This window comes from Pogonomyrmex barbatus, unplaced genomic scaffold, assembly GCF_055798465.1.
Source record: "Pogonomyrmex barbatus isolate J1 unplaced genomic scaffold, ASM5579846v1 scaffold7, whole genome shotgun sequence".
Lineage (NCBI taxonomy): Eukaryota > Metazoa > Arthropoda > Insecta > Hymenoptera > Formicidae > Pogonomyrmex > Pogonomyrmex barbatus.
The window spans coordinates 1,987,826-2,010,362 of NW_028297171.1; the positions used below are offsets into that span (position 1 = coordinate 1,987,826).

Sequence of the window (22,537 nt, forward strand, 5' to 3'; positions counted from 1 at the left end):
TCTTCCCGCCCTTTTGCGGTTTTAAAGCGTTAACATTTGGTCTTCTAAAATGCCATACGGTTTGGCGTTTGATGCACATAACCTCAAAATCAGTAGTGTTTACGATAGCAATAACAAAAGAGCATATTCGATTTTCCATCCACTTCGCGTTTCATCTGAAGAAAAATGCTGCTGAAGCCACTGCAATGATTTGTGAATATGGAGAGAACGCTGTAAGTCATACTACATGTAAAAGATGGTATCAAAAATTTCGCCAAGGAGATTTCAGTTTTGAAGATGAACCGCGTGTTGGACGCTCTCAAAAAATTGAAACGGACCAATTGCAAGCACTGCTGGATATAAACTCTGCGCAAATTGAAAAGGAGCTTGCAGAACAGCTTGGCGTTATGCAGCAAACCATTTCCATACGTTTACATACGATGGGAAAGATTCAGAAGGAAGGCAAATGGGTTCCGCATGAATTGTCCGAAGACAACAAAAATCGTCGGCGTGACATTGCACTCACTTTGCTTTCAAAGTTCCGGAAAAAAGATTTTCTGCATAAAATCATTACAGGCGATGAAAAGTGGATTCTTTATGATAACCCTAAACGTAGAAAATCATGGGTTGACCCTGGTCAACCTTCGACATTGACGCCAAAGTCCAATATCCACGCCAAGAAGGTTTTGCTCTGTATCTGATGGGATTGGAAAGGTGTGTTGTATTACGAGTTACAACCGGGTGAAACAATCACGGCAGACCGCTACCAACAACAATTGACCAATTTGAGCGATGCATTAGAAGAAAAGAGGCCATTTATTGGCCAAGGACATCGTGATCTTGCTTGTAAAGTGATCTTGCTTCATGACAATGCTCGACCACATGTTGCGAAAGCGACTCAGGACCATATCTTTGCGTTAGGCTGGGAACTTCTCCCGCACGCGGCGTATAGCCCAGACATGGCGCCTTCCGATTATTACCTATTACAGTCGCTGCAGCATCATTTGACTGATACACATTTCATGAGATTTGAAGAGATACGAAAATGCATTGATGACTTTATCGCTTCGAAGCCGGTGAGCTTCTATTGTCAAAGAATTCGCAAGCTACTTGAAAGATGGCAAAAGGTCGTTGATGCAAACGGGGAATATTTCGCTGATTAATATTTTTTTGTTTGTTTTTGAATAAAGATTGAATTTTACAAAAAGAGTTCAGAACTTTTTTGTACACCTAATAGATAGTTATTAATTTATGCTAATTCTGGATCTGAATTTATGCAACACAATATTTTTTTATTTTCCTTGAACAGTACGTTCAATAAACAGGCGTTCCTGCTATTCCCTCTCCTCATTTTATTGCGTGCTAGCCATATAACGTTAGCTCCAGCGCGCTCGACTGTTACCCGTGAGCATTGGGCACTCAACTTATCGACCGCTGTATTAGGATATATATAATACTAAAAAAAAAAAAAATAAGACCTGAATGACATTATTAAGTATCTATTTTTTGTGAAAAAGAAAGAAGAATGCAGAGAGCAAGCGATAATCTGGTTTATGAAATGGAGTATGTAAATAAGGACAAATATTTTAATTATTTTTGAATGCCTTTGAAGATATTTTATCATGAAAAAAACGTTTGTCTGTTCGTTCCGTCAAGCTTTTTAACGGAAAGACAACGGAATGATTGTGATTGCTCAGAGAACATGACGTCTTAAAAACGTCTAAAGAGATGTTTAATAAGACGTTTTAAATATTATAAAACGTCTTATTAAATTATAAAAAAAGACGTCTTTAATACGTCTTTAAGACGTCTTATGATCCGATTTATGACGTCTTTGGAATGTCTTATTTCTCAATTGTTGGGTTAGGTTTAAATTACGCGGGCGCCTTGATTGGTGCCATCTGGAATGAGTGTGTGGTGTCGCATTTTCGGCGGGTCTGTCTGCCGGCGACTTTGGAGCAAGTACCTTCGCGGCTCCTGGTTGTTCGAAATGTATAAGTTAGTTAGAGTTAATAAATCACTAGATTAGTTTTGTTCAACGCAATCACTGTTCATTTTCTTCCACGTGCCTCAAAAATACACAACAGTTGGCGACGAGGATGGGATTAGAAAGAAGAAAAGAAAAAAAAAGTTCGTGACTTTCCATTAGTACAAAGAAGAAGTACATGTGTCAACGTTATGTTATACCTTTCGAGTGAAATAAGAAAAAGATTTCAGTGATTGCTGTGTGAAAAATATGGCACTACCAGCCACACAAGTTCCAACGGCACAGATTCCTAGTTCGTTTACAATCGAGCCTTTCGATCCAGAAACTACTACGTGAAAACGATGGCATCAACGACTCGAAGGAGCTTTTTCAATTTTTAATATTCCAAAGGAAAAGAAGGTACCGTATTTATTACACTACATCGAACCGAATACTTTCGATGTCCTTTGACAGATTTGATCCAGAGGATCCGTTCAAGAAAGATTATAAAACGATAAACGACGGAAAAACTAACGGATTTTTACGATCCAGCACCGTTAAAAATTGCTGAAAATTCTCGTTTTCATCAACGTAAACAAATGGAAGGAGAATCGATACAGCAATTCGCATCGGCTTTACACAGCTCAGCATACACTACAACTTTGGAACGTACCTAAAAACAGCTCTTCGAAACCAATTTGTATTTGGTCTACGGGATAAAAGGATGCAAGCGAGGCTTCTAGAAAAAAAGGAATTAGACTACGATACGGCAGTTCAAGCGGCTACGACGATGGTGTTATCGGAAAAAGGCGCGAAACAACTACAAGGAGAAACAGCGACCGTCGCATATTTACAAAACAAGAAGCAGCAAAAATACAAATACAAAGATAAGTCAAACATAGAGAAAGGTAATACCGGGAACAAAGTTTCCAATTTCAAATTCAATAAGAATACGATGCCAATACAAATGTAAATAAAACTTATAATGTAAATTCGAATTTAAAATGTTATAAATGCGGAGATGCAAACCTAGCAACAAGGTGTACATTAAATAGGGAAGTCCGATGCAATGGTTGTGGCGTAAAAGGACACTTACAAAAAGTATGTTTTAAGCGAAAATATTATTTCCATATTCGTCTATCCATGAAAGTGATTTAAAATTAATATCATATTGTAATAAGAGAGTAAACACAGAAGAATTTATAGTAGTTAAAGTAGAATTCGATAATAAAATATACAATTTAAATTTATATTAGACTGATATCGAAAAAGAACCTCTTTTGGGCCGAGAATGGCTGCATCAAATAAAGAATTTGAATTCAATTTTTGAAGGAGTAGGAAACATTCGGTTAATTGTAGGTTGAAAAACAGAAATGAGAAGTTAAATAATTTATTGAAAAAGTTTTATAATTTAATAACAGGAGATCTAAACCAATGAATGGTATTCAAGCAAGTTTAAATTTGAAAAAGGAGGCAACTCCAGTATTTTTGAAAGCAAGACAAGTTCCTTTCAAACTTATACCGTTAGTAGAAAAGGAGTTGGAAGATCTGGAAAAGAAAGGGATTTTAAAAAAAGTAAATTCCTCAAAATGGGCTACACCAATTGTATCTGTGTTGAAGTCAAATAATAAAATTAGAATTTGTGGAGATTACAGCGGTACATTGAATCCACAACTAATCATTGATGAGCACCCTTTGCCTACCATTGATGAACTTTTTGCATCAATGGCTGGGGGAGTAACCTTCTCCAAAATAGATCTCCAACAAGTGTATTTATAAATGGAAATTAAAAAAAATGTCAAGAACTTTTAACGTTAAACATACATAAGGGATTGTACAAATCAACTAGATTAATGTATGGAGTGGCATCTGCGCCAGCAATATGGCAAAGGGAAATCGAAAATATATTGAAAGGAATAGATGGTGTAACTGTTTTTCTAGACGACATTAAAATAACTGGTAGATCGGACACAGAACATTTACAAAGAATCGAATCAGTTTTTCAAAGGTTGAATGACTACAATTTAAAAATTAATGTCGATAAATGTCAATTTTTTCAAAAACAAATCGATTATTGTGGTTATACAATAGATAAGGATGGTATAAAAGTCAAAATAAAATTGAGGCGATTGATAAAATGGAGCGTCCGAAAACCGTAATGGAATTGAGATCATTCATAGGAATGATAAATTATTACGGCAGATTTATTCCAAATTTAAATACGATTTTGGGACCGTTAAATAATTTGTTAAAAAAACATTGTAAATTTGTATGGTCTACAGAATGTGAGAAAGCGTTCATGAAAGCGAAAAAAGAATTTCAAAATGAACGAGTTTTAGTACATTTCAACCCAGATTTACCTCTTGTGCAACGGACGCGAGTCCATACGGTGTAAGGGCAGTTCTGTCCCATCTATATCCAGATGATTCAGAGAGATTCATTCAATTCGCCTCACGAGCGCTATCTAAGACTCAAAAGAAGTACGCGCAAATCGATAAGGAAACTTATAGTATTATATATGGGATTAAAAAATTTCACCAGTATTTATACGGGAGAAAATTTTTATTAATTACAGACCATCGTCCGTTGGTACAAATCTTTTCACCTGAAAAAGGGTTGCCAGTATATTCTGCAATGCGAATGCAACATTACGCAATTTTTTTAAGAGGATTTACGTACGAAATCAAATATAGAAAATCAGAATTACATGGTAACGCAGATTGTTTATCACGGTTACCTATACAAAATAATGAAAACATTTACGATACAGTTGATGTATTTCAATTGGAAACAATTACCAGTTACAAGCGATCAGTTAGCAAAAGAAACTGAAAATGATCCTGCTTTAAGAAAGTTGCGTATGTTGTTAGCAAAAGGCAAAGAAATTCCAGACAATGAACGATGGCATATAAACCAACAAGAATTTTCGATACAAGGAAACATCGTTTTACGTGGTCACAAAGCAATAATTCCAAAAACTTTAAGATTCAAAGTTTTACAAGAATTGCATGCACGTAGGCCATTTTGGTATTGTTAAGATGAAAAATTTAGCGAGGGGATATTGCTGATGGCCCGGTATAGATTCAGACATTGAAAAATTAGTACAAAATTGTGTCCAATGTGATAGTTTCAAAAATAACCCGAGGAAAGTAGAACAGCATATATGGGAACCTTCTGAAGCTGAATGCATAGAATACATATCGATTTTGCAGGACCTTTCTTGGGATATAATTTTTTCGTTTTAGTCGACGCATATTCAAAATGGCCTGAGGTACACATATTGAAAAATATAACGGCACAAACTACAATTCAAAAATGTAGGGAAATTTTTGCAGCATACGGATTCCCTAAGGTCATTGTGAATGATAATGGTCGTACGTTTGTTTCTACAGAATTCGTTTTTGAAACTAAACGGAATTCTTTTGAAAAATATAGCACCGTATAACCCATCTACAAATGGGCAAGTGGAGCGTTTTGTACAAACTTTAAAAGAATCCTTAAGAAGTATGAAATGTAATAAAGAAAATGTACATTTACAATTACAAAGATTGCTGCTACAATACAGAAATACGGCACATGCGGTTACCGGGAAAAATCCGGCAGAACTATTTTTAGGTAGGAAATTGAGAACACGACTAGATTTACTTATACCAATCAAAGAAACTTATGTAAATAGCAATGTAAATAATAATAGAAATATTGTATTTTTTAATGAGGAAGAGAGAGTGAGTTGTAGAGATTATATCGGAAAATCTAAATGGAGATTCGGTAGGATAATCCAAAGATTAGGAAAACTACATTATCAAATTGAGCTAGACGATAAATGAATATGGAAAAGGCATGTAAACCAAATAAGGAAGATAGGGGAGGGAACTCCTGATCAAACGATGCAGGATTCGTATGTCCCGCATTGGGATCTTGAGGTAGGCGGAAATCAAAAACGAGTTACGGAACAAGAGATCCAAGTACAAGTACACAGAGAAGAACAGGTTCGGATTGAAACTCGAAGCAGAACAACCATTGCAGCTTCCTCTACCGCAACGAAAGAATCGTACACTCATTAAGGGAACAGTACAAGTAGAAGTGCCGGAAACGGTACGGCGTTCGAGTAGGGTTAAAAAGAAGTCGGAACGTTTTCATGATTTTGTTACACAAATGTATAATATCGATTAGATGTGTTAGGAAAAGGAAATGCAGTTGGAGGAAACGGAATCTCTCGTTACGGCTCCGCAAATTAGTTTTAAGGATTTTAGAAGCGGTACTATGTTTCGTTTTTGATACAGAGGATAGCACTTTCTAAGAGAAGAGGGTGTTGGGTTAGGTTTAAATTACGCGGGCGCCTTAATTGGCGCCATTTGGAACGAGTGTATGGTGTCGCATTTTCGGCGAGTCTGTCTGCCGGCGACTTTGGAGCGAGTATCTTCGTGGCTCCTGATTGTTCGAAATATATAAGTTAAGTTAATAAATCAGAGTTAGAGTTAATAAATCACTGGATTTGTTCAACGTAATCACTGTTCATTTTCTTCCACGTGCCTCAAAAATACACAACATCAATAAACATGACATTTTTTAGACGTCTTTTAGACGTCTTATTTGGAATTTTTTGGATATTCTATAATGGTATAAAAATTATTAATTATACGGAAAGTATTGGCAAGAGGAAAAATACGATGCAGAATTTGGAATTACTTAATAAATTGGTATATCGTTGATATAATAGTTACACAACTTTGATTTATCTATTGTAATCAGAAATCAATTTTGTCATTAGAAATGTGTAGATATTAAATCATTAATATACCGATTTATCTTCCGTAATTCCAGCTTCTGTCTCGTATTCTTCCTCTTGTCAATACGTTTCCGAATAGTTTCATCTTAATTGCGTTCTTGTATATTATAATAATATAAAATATTTGAGTACTACATAAACTGACTGCCACTATTTTTATAGGTTACATTATAATGTAACGATATATCGAAATTGCTTATGTCATTTATTCCAATCAATAAATGTGTAGTCACTTCTCGATAAATGTTACAATCGGTAATGTAAATAATTATGTTTGGAATTGTCATTTAGAACTTTTAGAGGTTATATTGATGACAGATTGAGGTTATGGAACATATGTCTTAGAAAAGATGTTTTTAAGATGTTTTTAACGTCAGAAAAACATTTTTCTGATATAGTCTTAAAAATGTCTTTAAAAGGACATCTTTAAGACGTCTTTTTCAAGATGTCTCTTATAAGACGTTTTTTAGACGTCTTTCAGACATGCGTGCTATCTGGATGGTCCGCTAGCTCCATGCATTCCATTCCGTCGTAGATTTCCGCGTCATGGAACGCCAGCTTTAGTATTATATATAATAAATATAATTTGTGCATTTTATTCCAAATAATCTGTTTTTGAAATGCAGAATATGATCTATTTCTATATAAAAATCTACATTTGGCAAATACTATGTAAAATATTCTCTGCTTATAATGCCATAATTAAATATAATAAATTCTACTTTCTATCGCGAAAATACAAATATCTTTACGATTATATGTATCGTAGATACATGCGATCTATCACTGCGATTCCGCAAATGCATTTACCTTAAAGGTGACGTCTCATGGCGCGGAAATCTACAGCGGAATAGAACACGCAAATCAATCATAACGGAAAAATTAACGGAAAACTCAACAGAAAACTTTCCTTCTTTTCATTCTTTCACTATGATTGATTATGAGAATATAAGAATAGATTAATTTTATTCAATAATTATTGCTTCATTAAGCATTATAAAAAAAATGGCTCAAGATTTTTTAACTCTTTTTTACAAAGAATAACGTTAAATAATTAATGGACGTTATTTAAGGCTCCTGAATAGTTGTCACAACAATACTGCAATCATAACGTCATACGCAAGAAACGCGCACATTAAAATTTATGCATCTAATTTGAAAATAAAGAGATATTTGACTAAAATACTTGAGATACTTGAAATGGTTCTAAGGCCAATATTCATAGTCAGTTCTCATATTTAAGGTCATCTTAAGTTAACGTTTCCAACCAATAAGATAGCTGTATGAGTTCATTTAAGACGATCTTAAATATAAGAACTGATTACGAATATTAGCCTAAGACACTTGTAAAAATGGATAGCTGCTATCTTTTCCTTTCCTGATAGCCAATAAATATAATAGCTAAGTAAAAGATACATGAAGCCTGTTCAAAGAAAACATGGTTTGAGTTGTTGAAGAAAGTTAAAAATATGCTTTTACATTAAAAGGTAACGTTAATTACTATCTATTTTTACGAATTTAATAAATACAAAACAAGTCACATCTACACGATTAAACATATAATAACGAAATTAAGTGCAATAAAAAATTTCATTGTCAGCATATTACTTAATATACATTTTTTTTTGTTCTTAAATAAGAACAAGAAGAAGTTGAACAAGGATGAATAACCTTTTAATTTGTATCGCGACGCTGTGTCGTTACCGTCAAAGCGGAATTCTTATTGTTAGCTAAGTAATCAGGAGCCTTAAGTTACATCTGAGTAATCAGGAGCCTTAAATTACAGTGTATAATTATATATAATCACATATTTTTATGAACATATTCTGTATATAATTATATCCCTTACAAAAAAGAACTACTGCCGACTACATAGAAATATTACTGACAGTTACACAGCAATATTACAGATTATCACAGGAAATATTACAAGATATCGCATAATATATTACAGAATATCACCGGGAGATTACAGAGCAATGTCAATGATTATTTCGAACCACTGCTGCAAAAATACAGTTTGCAGATTACTGCCTCTCTTACGAAAAAAACGTCCAATTTTGGCTATAAAAATACTCTTAAAAAAATCCTGAAAAGTTTGGTAAATTCGCATTGTTAATTTACATTTAAAAAAAAACTTCTCCGAGATTAACTCTCATTTCAATGTTGATCATTAATTTACAATCTGCATTTACATGACCGGTTACTATCCTATTGCTGACCATGCAATACGTTGCTTGACTTCGGCGAGCTGTTAGGAACTGATATCATACATACGGCTAACCCTACCTACAGATGTTGATATTCAGCAAATAAATCGCATATAAATGTATAGAATAATTTAAAAATTACTTCTATTGAATAAATAATTAATATATTAATATATTAAGTATTAAATATTTTTCACGAGTAAAAATGAAAAAAAAGAAGAAATAGTCCTGCATATCGAAATTGAAAATTATGTATATCCAAATAGATTTTTCGCATCGAAAATTATTCGTTTTGCGTAATACCTCTTATTGATTTCATAGAGACTGAATAAAATAGAAATATACTTGCGCGCGCGCGCGCGCGCGCGCGCGTGTGTGTGTGTGTGTGTGTGTGTGTGTGTGTGCGCGCGCGCGCGTGCACGTATGTGTGCATGCGCGTATACGTATATTAAAGGCGATTATGAATAAAACTAGGAAATTAAAATTGATTAAACATTTCTTTATAACCTTTCTTTTTATTTTTAAGATCTTGAATTTTTTTGCCAAAAAATATATAATATGCGTTGGATTTTTTTAAAGAAAATTAATTCTTAGAATGTCTCAGATTTTCATGATAAAGAATACACTAAATTTTTTCAATCATCAGAGATATTAATTCCACAAATCGATATTGATTCCATAAGTTATTAAAGTAATTAACTTTTTTATCGATACCTATCCAATTTGTGTGTGTGTGTGTGTGTGTGTGTGTGTGTGTGTGTGTGTGAGTGTGTGTATACATAATTTAATTTTGTTTTTTTTCTGTCTTTTATCATTTCTGCGAAAGACATTTTTCAATATTTTCTGCATTGCTTGTTTTGGGGGGAAATTATATAATACTATCGCGCTCGCGGCGGTTTCACTCGCGTTACACTCGCACTAGGGAAAGAAGAAACAGTTTAGAAAAGAAACACAAACTTTATTATGCACTGAAGCACGGGAACAATAACAAGAGCTTTTACTAAATAAGAATATACCGCGACATGGTTCAAACTCGCGCGTCGCGCGTCCACACTTTCACCATAACAACAACACTTGACAACCGCTTGACAACCGCGTCGGCAAGGAACGATCTTCAGGTTGGAAATCGATATGAGGGTAGCGTCGAGTGGAACACCGCTCTGTCATAACACTACCCCCTTCCTCTTTGAAATTGTCGTCCTGTCAATTCCAGAGAACTCCCTCGCAGAAAAGTTGGCTTCTTCTTCCATGATAAAGTTCTCAGGGAATCTGTCGGCCTCCTGCTCTACCAAACTGCTGCTGCGGGTTATGCCGAGCGCCAAACCAGTTCCAAACTTCACTCTTCCCGGAAGTTCTGTGCCGCTGCGAGGTCATCTTCCCTCTTCTTTTTTCTTCCGTGATGCTTTTTTATCTTGTGCTTGTGTCTTGCGCACTTCTCTCTTGAATCTTCGGACAAGGAGGAAATTTCCGTGGACTTTTTCGTCCTTACGGACATCCCAAGTCCCCGCCTCGGCATTTGCCCTAAGTCCCTCGGAAAAATCACGATTCAAGAAAACCGAGGGCGAGGCGGACTTCTTAAAAAAAAGAGAGATTTTCTTAGCCGGATGTTCGGGCAGGAAGTAGATCTTCCTCTTAAAACGATGCCAACAAACCTCAAATAAGAAACATAAACATAAACAGTATCTATTTAAAGAACTTCCTTTCAAATTAATTATCCCCAAAAAAATAAAATATCTACATATTTCTTTTTACACATTTACAGGGTCAGCTTTGATTCTTTCCCCTACAAATTTTTTTTTCTTTCCTCAAATGAAGCTAATCTATTTAAATGTATTGTTACGTCCGGGGGACTTCACGAATTCTTCTCTTTCGGGAAAAAAAACTACGGCTACCATTTGTAAACGAAACGCTTCGAACGATCTAAGGAAATCCTAAATAAATAAACAAAAATTCCTCTCGAGATATGTCTCACTATCAAAAAAATTCTTGGATAAACAGCTTTGTCGGCACCGACAAGTTTATGACCTACCAATAAAAAATTAATATTAACAAAAGCAAATTCCTAATGGATAAGAAACGCGTCGGATCATTCGAGAGTGACACTCCCCAAATTGGTGGGGAAACTAAGGGAAACGCCAATCAAGAAGAAACGATTAGCGGCCGTTGGCGGCCACACCAATGAATGATTGAGGGTGTGGAATGGCGGGAAAATTTTTACTAACTAATTCCATTCGCTAGGAAATCTGGAAATATAAAAACAACCACAATTCACAGAACACCGCTCCCCTCCTTCCTCTATACTCACAATTTTTCTAAACTATCATTCGACAAGCCAACACGGAAATCCATCACGCCCTCAGATATTCCCACACCTTCGGAACCCTTTAAAAACCGCGACTTGGAGCGGATCGTTCTCTTCCCGCTTCTCACCGCTCCACGCCTTTATGGACGGGACCATCCGAAGTTGTCGACAAATCTTTTTTTATCAGTTAGAATCTGTGCGCGATTCTTACATTTTTCGTGTAATTTGATCCACGGTCCAGCTTAGCCATTACACTTCTCGACCATCACCAGCGGCCGCTACAATAAAAGTAAGTCCATCTTTATCACTTTTTCCCGCGGTAGACTGGCAGTTTGGTCGACCTGATTTGGTTTGGCGACCTCTACATATTTGTCTCATTAAAACACTCCAACATTCCAAATTCCAAGACAAGCCGCCGATTAACTCGGTGAAGCTGCCTTCCCCGATTTCTTCACACTCCAACTTGGCAAGTCGCCGATTAACTCGATGAAGCTGCCTCCTCCGATTCCACAACATTCCAACCTGGCAAGCCGCCGATTGATTCGGTGAAGCTGCCTTATCACGATTCCTCAATTTCTCTTTCATCTGACTCTTTTTTACATAGTGAACCAAACGAACGCCATCCCGAATAGACGAACGAAACGGGCATTGCGACACCGTCGGGAGAAGTCTAATAAGCGGATTCGTCGCGAAACCTGCCACGCCGAAGAACTCGCGAAGCAATTGATAGACTTAGAACCGAGACTAGCCAACATCACCTTGCAACAGTACGCCATCGCCCTCCGCTCCGCGGCAGACTTCGAAAGACAATGTATTCCAGAGAACTTCGACGTGGAGAAGTTCTTCAATTTCGTCCGCCAATTTCCTCGCTCTCCCACCCATTCACCTTCCGGCATCTTTCCATCCTTCTTCATTAAAAGAAAGTTCAAACCCGACAGCCAATTTTGGGATCAGATCTCAAAATACCAAATCACTGATACCATCCCTATGTATATTTCCCGTGATCCTCTTCCCTACCTCATCCCAGTCAAGGCTTTCCGCAGCGCGCATCTTGATCCCCCGCCACACCTGCAACCCGATCCCATCGACATGCTCGCGATCACCAATTGTTTACCCCAATTGGAACAATTAGGTATATAAATCCAGATTTTCTTTTTGTTTGTTATTATTTGTCATTATTCAAAATTTATGTATAAAAAACTTTTTTTCCCTTTTTTGTAATCAGTATTTCAATTCTTTAATGTACACAGAGAAATTTCCAAATAATATTGTAATTCATTTTTTTTATTATTATTAAATCAGTTAACTCGAATTTCGTCTTAATTTCTTTACCCTAAAACTTGATCCTGAACCATTTACGGCTTCCTGAGAATCGCACGAGGTCCATCCCTAGTAAAAGAGATTCGGTTCTCTGACCAAAAAACGGACCACCGATAGCGCGGGCGCAAGCAAGGATAATAATGTCACCGACACTGACTCGATCCCTGCCCCCTTAACGCGCGTTCGACTCGCGGATCGACCTCACGATGTCGTTCCGTGAGAATAGAAGAGGTTCCGTGCGTCCATCCGAGTTCTCCTCCTCCTGACGAAAGATATTATCTTTCATCCAGAACCACGGACGTAATAGTATTAGGTGTACAAAAAAGTTCTAAACTTTTTTTTGGAAAATTCAATCTTTATTTAAAAACAAACAAAAAAATATTAATCAGCGAAATATTCCACGTTTGCACCAACGACTTTTTGCCATCTTTTGGGTAACTTGCGAATTCCTTGACGATAGAAGCTCACCGGCTTCGAAGCGATAAAGTCATCAATGCATTTTCGTATCTCTTCAAATCTCATGAAATGTGTATCAGCCAAATGATGCTGCAGCGACCGGATTAGGTAGTAATCGGAAGGCGCCATGTCTGGGCTATACGCCGCGTGCGGGAGAAGTTCCCAGCCTAACGCAAAGATATGGTCCTGAGTCGCTTTCGCAACATGTGGTCGAGCATTGTCATGAAGCAAGATCACTTTACAAGCAAGATCACGATGTCCTTGGCCAATAAATGGCCTCTTTTCTTCTAATGCATCGCTCAAATTGGTCAATTGTTATTGGTAGCGGTCTACCGTGATTGTTTCACTCGGTTGTAACAACTCGTAATACAGCACACCTTTCCAATCCCACCAAATACAGAGCAAAACCTTCTTGATATGGATATCTTCTGGACTTTGGCGTTGATGTCGAAGGTTGACCAGGGTCAACCATGATTTTCTACGTTTAGGGTTATCATAAAGAATCCACTTTTCATCGCCTGTAATGATTTTGTGCAGAAAATCTTTTTTCCGGAACTTTGAAAGCAAAGTGAGTGCAGTGTCACGCCGACGATTTTTGTTGTCTTCGGACAATTCATGCGGAACTCATCTGCCTTCCTTCTGAACCTTTCCCATCGTATGTAAACGTACGGAAATGGTTTGCTGCGTAACGCCAAACTGTTCTGCAAACTCCTTTTCAGTTTGCGTAGAGTTTATATCCAGCAGTGCTTGCAATTGGTCCGTTTCAATCTTTTGAGGGCGTCCAGCACGCGGTTCATCTTCAAGACTGAAATCTCCTTGGCAAAATTTTTACCATCTTTTACATGTAGTATAACTTACAGCGTTTTTTTCATATGCAGCACAATTCATTGCAGTGGCTTCAGCAGCATTTTTTTCAGATGAAATGCGAAGTGGATGGAAAATCGAATATGCTCTTTTGTTATTGCCATCGTAAACACTACTGATTTTTGAGGTTATATGCATCAAACGCCAAACTGTATGGCATTTTAGAAGACCAAATGTCAACGCTTTAAAACCGCAAAAGGGCGGAAAGATATATAAAATTTAAATTGTTATTTCGGTTGTATGAAATCTAAAGCTCACTTTTTTGTACACTTAATACCACTTTATTTTTATGTCTTTTCATTTTTCGAATGCAATAAACTACATCGTTCATTTTCCTAACCACCTCATAAAATCCTTCCCAACTACTTTGCAACTTGAGAGCCCTACCTCGCATTCTTTGAGGATTAAAATCAAACTTTCTAGCCAGGCACAAAATTTAATCGCCTATCCTTCTGAATTAATTTTTGTCCTTTGTCCTCAACCTTAAATCCATACATTGACTCGCAACATTATGGATATGATTCATTTTCTCCTTCAATCTAAATGAATATCCTCATTCTTGGGGAACATTACCGGTTTTAGGAGAACAACAAAGAACAACAACAAAGAAGATCTATCGACAATCTCAATTCTCTACCCAAATTCAACTCTGCAGGAATAAAACCTATGACCTTATGCTTAGAAGATCTGTAAGCTAATAGTCCTAAAGAGACCTAATGATCCCAATCTCTCTGGTTTTTTGAAACAAATTTAGATAAATAATTTAACAAAGTCCGATGTTGTTATTCCACCTGACCGTTGGATTGTGGATGAAGAGGAATAGTGCGAGTTTTCTTTATTCCTAAAATTCGATATAATTCCTGGAACATTCGCGATTCGAAATTCCTTCCCTGATCCGTATGTATTTCTAATGGCACTCCATGCTTAGATACTATTTGACTTACAAAGACTTCTGTTACCATAGCTTTGATATTTTTTTAATGGAAAAGCTTCCACCCATTTTGAGAAACAATCAATAACTACTAATAAATATTTATTTCCGAAAGATGAAAATGGTAAGGAGTCTAACATCCATTTGCACCCTCTCAAAAGGAGCACCTACATAAATCTGAAAAGCAGATTTTCCCTTTCCAGCAGGACTTTTTTAGCTACACAAACTTTACAGATCCTGATCCAATGTTCTAAATCTTGTTTGCATGTCGCCCAAAAGAAACGCTTCCGAATCTTTTCAAGAGTTTTATTAACTCCAAATGTCCTTCTGTAGGAGAATTATGAGCCTTCTCCAAAAGCTGTTGCATCATTTTATAAGGAACAACAATTTGAAAAATAACAGTTTTCAAAGCAGGAGACTCCCATCTCCTACAAAGAATTCCTTAATAACCAGAAAATCCGATTGAGACTAATAAATTTTCAAAAAAATATTCCCGGAAATAATTTTATGTCGAAGAGGACGTTTACCTATTTCCTTACTCTGAAGAATTTCAACCATCGAAGGATCTTCTAACTGCGCTGCCCACCAATCCTTCGATTCTCTTCCCTCTAAAACTATCCTTCCTAAATATTCCCCTTTATTTTCCTTTTCTTTTCTTTCCACTCTAGCGCAATAATTGCAGTCACTTTCCGCACAGGGATGTCTTGGACGATAATTCATCAGCGTTCCCATGCGATTTCCTTGCTTGATGAGAAATTTCGAAATTATATTGCTGAAGACGTTCCAACTAGCGGGCCAACTGACCTTCTAATTTTCTAAAAGACATCAACCAACGGAGAGAAACATAGTTCAGTCAGTTCTTATTAAGAATTCTCGTCCTGGATTCGAAAGAATACATGTATATATGTATATTGTAATATATATATATATATATATATATATGTATCATTGTATTGTTGACGTGTTATTCTAAACACGTTATTTGCGATAAATATCATCACATGCCTCGGTAATCGAAAGGATAAGATGCCTGCCCGGTAAGCAGGAAATCCAGGTTCGATTCCTGGCTGAGGTGGTATTTTTTCGCAAAATAATTACGAGTTTTCACGACTGGTTCGTGGTCGAGCCCCGCCGTGACGCACACCCTCCCTTCTTATTAAATAATGATAAAATCTTTTCAAAGAATCAACTATTGCTAACAACTCTCTCTACGAGTAACACAATAATTTTTTTCGGTTTTATTTAACACTTTACTAAAATAAGCAATTACTCTCTCTTCCCTTCTTGAATCTAGAATAAAACAACACCAACGCCATGATTCGAAGCGTCAATATCCAAAATGAATTTTCCTCGATTGGAAAAGACAAGACAGGGGAAAAAATCAAACATCACTTAAGCTTTTCAAATGCCTCCTGATAATGTTCATCCCAAAACTAACCTACACTTTGTGTTTCTCTGTCAAGGAAAACAGAGGTTTTGCAATTTACAAAAATCCTCTAACAAATTTCCTATAATAGGAGCAAAACCCCAAAAAGTTACGGACTTGCTTCTTATTCCGCGGAACAGGTCATTCCTGCACGGAAGTAATCTTTTCAGAATCAGTTGAGATTCCTTCTTCCGAGACTTCATGTTCTAAATATTTAACTTTCCTTCCAAACAGGGAACATTTCTTTGGATTTATTTTTAAATTTGCTACTCTGAAACGAAGAAAAACTTCACGTAGATTAGTCAACTCTTCGAAGGCTTTACTGAAAATCACATCATCTAAATAAACTAAATTAACTAAATAAACATAACTAAATAAACAGATTTTATTTAATATCTGATGAAGAACTCTTTCCATTAACTTCCATTAACTTTCCATTAACTTCTCAAAAATCGCCGGGGCATTACATAATGGCATCATAGTAAATTGCCATAAACCGTTTCTTATTGAGAATGCTTTTTCTTTATCTTCTATCTGGACGAAGCTTCACCTGCCACTTTTAAAATCCAACATGGAAAATTAAAAATTTCCTGACAATCGATCAAGAAGATCATCAATTCTTGGCAATGGGTAATAATCCTTTTCAGTAATTGAGTTTTCTGTAAACCACATAGGATCTCAACGTCCTTTTTCTTCCATAACCGCAGATGAAACCCAAGGACTATGGGATTCTTCAATCATTCCTTGCTGTTTCATCTCTTTAAGAATTTTCTCCACCTCATCTCGCATCTGTAAGGGAATGCGTCTAGGAGTCTATTTAATAGGATTTGATTTTCCTACAAAAATTGAGTGCTCTATTATACCGAGCAATTACCCGCTACAATATTTTCCGAAAAGATATCCTGAAATTCTTCGAAAAATTTAGAAAAACTTTTCTTTTGTAAATCATTTAATCCTACCGAATTCCTATTAAAGAAATCTAATAAAAATTCAGGAACCTTCTTTTCTAGGAGACAAGAACAAAATAGGTTCCCCTCTTTTCCAGAATCGTCATTGCTAAAGACCAAATTGAAAATCCTATTCTGCTCGACTTTAACAAGAAAATCTGCTCTCAAGATGCATTCATTTCATCCACAATTTCCGTCACATACATCGAAAATTCTAAGGAAAACTTCCTTATCTCGATTTTAACATTTGTTTTAAAATCAATGAGAACTTCTTGCCCAGTTGGATATCTCAATTTTCTATTTCCTACCCAAAATTGTTGCCTTTTCGGCCCATCCTTTTATTTAGAATCGAAACATCTGAGCCCGTGTCAATTTTGAAAATACAATTTTGATTATCTAACGTTCCTTGAAAACAAAAATTTCCTGATTTCCCACTTAAATTCCCGAAAGAAAAATTTCTTCCCCTTGCGATATTACATTTCCGCGCTAAGTTCTGCGTTACACCGCTGCAAAGCTCAACGAGCCAGAGTTTCCCTTCCTTGAATTAACTAATGAAGGGCACTCCGATCGGAAGTGTCCCTTAGCTCCACATTGCCAGCATTCATTGGCTTCTCCTCTAGTACCGGAAGTTTCTTTTTGTTTTTTTTTTAAGTTATTGAATTTCCCGCGATTTTACTTATAATCACGCGCGTTAATTTCTCCTTTGTTTAAAAAGCTCCGTTCGCGTCTGACCTCAAAATTAATTTGCCTCTTTCGGTTCCTCTCCTGAAATTTAGGAAAACTATTTTCTTTAATAATTTTTATCACCATATCTCTTTCCACGCCGACCCTTAAAGATATGCTCTTCTATTTGAAGGGTCTGTTTAATAAAACCGTCTGCCAACGCGAGAATAAATTGCGAGCATGCAATTTTATCCTGTACACCAGGTGAGCACTTCGAATAGGCTAAACGAGACAAACGCTCCAAATCCGAGCCAAGCGCAGCCAAATCTTCCCCGAATTTCTGCTTTCGATTTATAAACTGCATGTAATAATTTTGTGTTGAAAGTTTTTCCTCAAAACGTAACTCTAATCTTGAAACTAATTCGCTATATTGTGAATTTTCCAATTCCGTTCCCCCCTCTAAAACTGAACGCGCCTTCTTTCTTAAACAGGAAGTCAATACGACCATTTTCTCCGAATTTCCCCATCTATTTGCCCGAGCAATCAATTCAAATTGAGATAAAAATTCTCGCAAAGGGACACTTCCATCATATATGTCGGGCTTTAATTTTAAACCAAGATTTAAAATTGGATTTGACTGGCCTGGTATAGATAGTTCGTGCTTTTCGGACTGTCGCACCGATCTTCCCTGCTCTTCCGCTCCGCGTCGCCGCTCCGCACGCTCCTCTCTAAGAAAGCGAAGTTCCTTCATAGTCATGCGAAGAACTATCTTCAGGCTCGAAGTCGGTTCCGGTTCCTTCGCGCGCTCCGACGCTCCTTCTTGTTCTACTTCCGTCGTTAAATCCTTTCCCGTTAATCCCACTTTGACACTCCGCCATGTTTGCCGATCCCGGATGAGGCTCCAAAAATGTCGCACTCGCAGCGAGTTCACTCGCGCCAGAAAAGGAAGAGACAGTTGAGGAAAGAAACACAAACTTTATTATGCACTGAAGCACGGGAACAATAATAAGAGCTTTCACAATTAAATAAGAATACACTGCGACACTGCTCAAACTCACGCGCCGCGCTGTCTACACTTTCATCACAATAATAATACTTAACAACGCTTGACCGCGTCGGCAAGGAACGATCTTCAAGTTGGAAATCGATATGAGAGTGTCGAGCGGAACACCGTTCGGTAGTAGCAATACATATTTAATTAATACGCATGATGTCAATAATATCTGCGTGTAAACCTTTGTTATTACATGCTGTTGTAATCATTCCAGTGATACACAAAAGAAATGTAATATCGACATATAATCCATTACGTAGCTACTATTTAGATAGTAATATCGAAAGTAAGCATTACACATGCCTTACAGTGGCCTGTAATAACCGTTTGTAATAAGCACACAGCTGGCAGTTTCTTTTTCGTAAGAGATATGGAAAATTTGTAATCAGATTTCAGATTTCTATTTACTTATCGTATCTGAGCCGATGTTAATTGGCTTGAATTTCGAATTTTGCATTTCTTGCAGGGCCATTGCATTAAAGGAAAGTGCAGCAATTCGCGTGAATAATTCAGATACTCCGTTACCCGTTTTCGATGAAACTGCCCAATATTCCGCCCGCATTCTCGTCGCTGTCTCAATTGCTTGTTTCTCGATTATTTCATATACTGGATGAGACTAACATTTAAAAAAAGAAAAAAATCATTGATGGTGATCATGAAAGATAATATTAGGGTATTGCCTTAATACTTACTAATAAATCCTTTTTTGTGCCAACCAGGAAAATATGATAAAAGCTCATGTTGCTACGACTTGCTTCATTCAACCATTGCTGACAGTGCGCCAATGATATTAAGTTTCCCAAGTCAAACACGACTATAATTACTAAAATGGAATACGCGTGAGAAAAATATAAATAAAGATTAAAATGGTCTCGCTTTCTCGCGCGGATAACGGTCGGTTACCAGGTAGAGAAGTGAGGAGGTTGGAGACAGAATTAGCGTGTTGTAATTATAATTACTACTGTGATCAAATATAAACGAGATTTTTGTTATAGAGTGAAAAATCTTTATTTATTCTTCAAAATCAAATTCGTCACCTTCAAAATAATCCCCTCCCGATGCAATACACTTATGCCAATGCTTTTTCCAATCCTCGAAACACTCTGAAAACTCTTTTCCAGAATAGCCTTCAATACCTTCTTCGTTTCGGTTTGTATCTCCTCAATCGATTCAAAACGGTGTCCCCGGAGCGGTCTTTTGAGTTTACTGAATAACCAGAAGTCACACGGTACTAAATCAGACGAATACGGTGGTTGTGGAACGATATGGGTCGAGTTTTTGGCGAAATGGTCACGAAGAACCAGTGCAGTGTGAGATGGCGCATTATCGTGATGCAAACCATGAGTTGTCTGCCCATAAATTTGGCCTCTTGAGGCAAATAGCTTCACGCAAACGACGCATAACACTCAAATAATATTCCTTGTTGACAGTTTGACCCGGCGGAAGGAATTCATAATGCACATCACGATAATCGAAGAAAACTGTTAACAAAACCTTGATTTTTGAGCGACTTTGGCGCGATCTTTTTGGTCTTGCCTCACCTTTTGCACGATATTCGCTCAATTGGTCAGTTGTTTCTGGGTCGTACGCATAGATTCAAGTCTCATCTTCAGTTACCATGCGTTTCATCTTGTCCTGATAGTCAGAAATTGTTTCACATACTTCAACGCGACGCTGTTTTTCCAAAAAATTGAGTGTTTTCGGAACTAAACGAGATTTGACTCTTCTCAAGCACAAATGGTCTTTCAAAATGGTCTGGACTGATCCAAATGAAATGTTTACAGTATCGGCAAGTTCTCTAATTGTCAATCGACGATTTTGGAGCACCAAATCCTTGATTTGCTTCACGTGTTGTTCATCAGTTGATATTTTTGGTCGTCTTTGATGTGATTCATTTTCTACGCTTTCTCAATCATCTTTCAACATTTTATACCAGTCAAATACTCTTGGTCTTGATAGAGCCTGGTCACCAAAAGCCTTCTGCAACATTCTTAATATTTCAGTAGCAGAAATTTCATTCCGCAAACAAAATAAAATACAATTTCTTTGCCCAACAGAATCACACATCGTAAAAATCGAAAAAAATACTTTTGGATATTCACAAAAACGAGCGTTCAGTATTAAACAAATGAAAAGAATGACATGAAATTTCACACAGATGTCAAAAATAGTACTATCAACTTAATCAAAAAAATATTTGTCAGAATCGATGAACCCGCGCAGTTAAATTTAAATTAAAAGTTAAAAGTTTAAATTTAAAAATCTCGTTTATATTTGATCACAGTAGTAAATCATAGGCATGACTATGATATAATAGTAATTTATTATAAAACAAAGAAAGAAATAACAAATAGTGCTGAATGGAAATTGCACAAAAATGCGAAATGATCCGAGCTCGACCTCAGTATTTTTCGATCGGTCAGATTGGTCGATCTCGGGGGTAGTATCTTTCTCCAGGAGCGGGGAAAAGAAATCGGTTTAATTGGTTTTTTGGACAGATAAGGGATCGGAGCGGGAATGTGTAAGAATAAGAAACGGAGTTCGATAGTGAGGTAACGGCGCGGTGCGGGGATAGTACGGTCGCTTCTAGACGTAGTCATGGCGCGGGGCGCTCGCTCGTGTTCGTGGCGCGGCGTCGGTGCGGCACGGGGAATATTATCGCTCGGTGGTGCGGTGCAGAACGCATTAGCGCTCGATGGCGCGGTGCGTGGTGCGGCGCGGGAAGGATACCACGAAAACAATCGGGGATTCGTGGTATTCCCACACTATAACTCTGACGCTTTATCAAATGTTTAATGGAGTTCGCCAAATGTTTAAAGATTAAAAATAGACATAAACGCCTTTCTGCGATCACTGCCACACTCCGCCTGATGGTCGGCGGTCTCCGACGGATGGTTGGTCGGGAGAATATCAGAGAGGGAACGGAGCAGAGGGATGCGGGTATAAATGTAAGGGGATAATGATGCGGGGATAAATGTAAAGTAGATAAAAGCAGATAAAGCAGATAAAAATAGTAAAGACAGGAAACTATTCACCATTAGCGTCGCGATAGTAAGATGCTGCTATACATTTGAATCTTTCTTGCCCTGCGGTATCCCATCTGCAAATATCGTTTCAAATTACTATACATACCTTTCATCCTCTTAAACATTTTGGATGTTTTATTAGCTTTATTACATTTGCAAATGAAAAGGTACATCGAGGATGTCATATCTTTCCACCTCAAAGTCCACACCGATGGTGGCCTTGTAATTATTGTCAAAAAGCCTATGACAAAAACTGCGCAAAATAACGAAATAATAATTCATCTTATCATCCCAACGTTACGAATAAAGGCAATTTTACTTTGCAAAAAACAATCATTTTTCACAGTTTAATCTAAACATTTGTCTTATCATTACCGGTTTATCAATGATGTTTTGCCAACGGCGATGTCTCCAATGACGATCACCTTAGAGATTCGAAGAGTCAAATTTTTGGTCTCGCAAGTGCATTTAATCAAGTCATCGAAATCATTTTCGCTGTACGGCGTGATCTCGGACGAGAATGGTGGCGGCCAATTGGTTATCTGCAGTGTTGTAAAAGAAGACATTTTTTAAAATATAGATATAGTAATAGTTATAAAAATAA

General features: G+C 37.0%; 1 protein-coding gene across 1 annotated transcript in view; it reads right to left on the bottom strand.

The window, feature by feature from the left end:
- LOC105430991 (RAS oncogene family member RabX5) overlaps positions 1-22,499 on the bottom strand; it is a 54,366-nt gene extending 31,867 nt beyond the window's left edge. The window contains exons 1-5 of the mRNA XM_089083294.1: positions 22,309-22,499; positions 22,085-22,186; positions 21,943-22,007; positions 19,600-19,730; positions 19,316-19,523 (exon numbers count right to left, since the gene is read on the bottom strand). Coding sequence (XP_088939420.1) covers positions 19,316-19,523; positions 19,600-19,730; positions 21,943-22,007; positions 22,085-22,186; positions 22,309-22,499 — 697 coding nt within the window. The remainder of the gene's footprint in view (positions 1-19,315; positions 19,524-19,599; positions 19,731-21,942; positions 22,008-22,084; positions 22,187-22,308) is intronic.
- Positions 22,500-22,537: the final 38 nt, after the last annotated feature.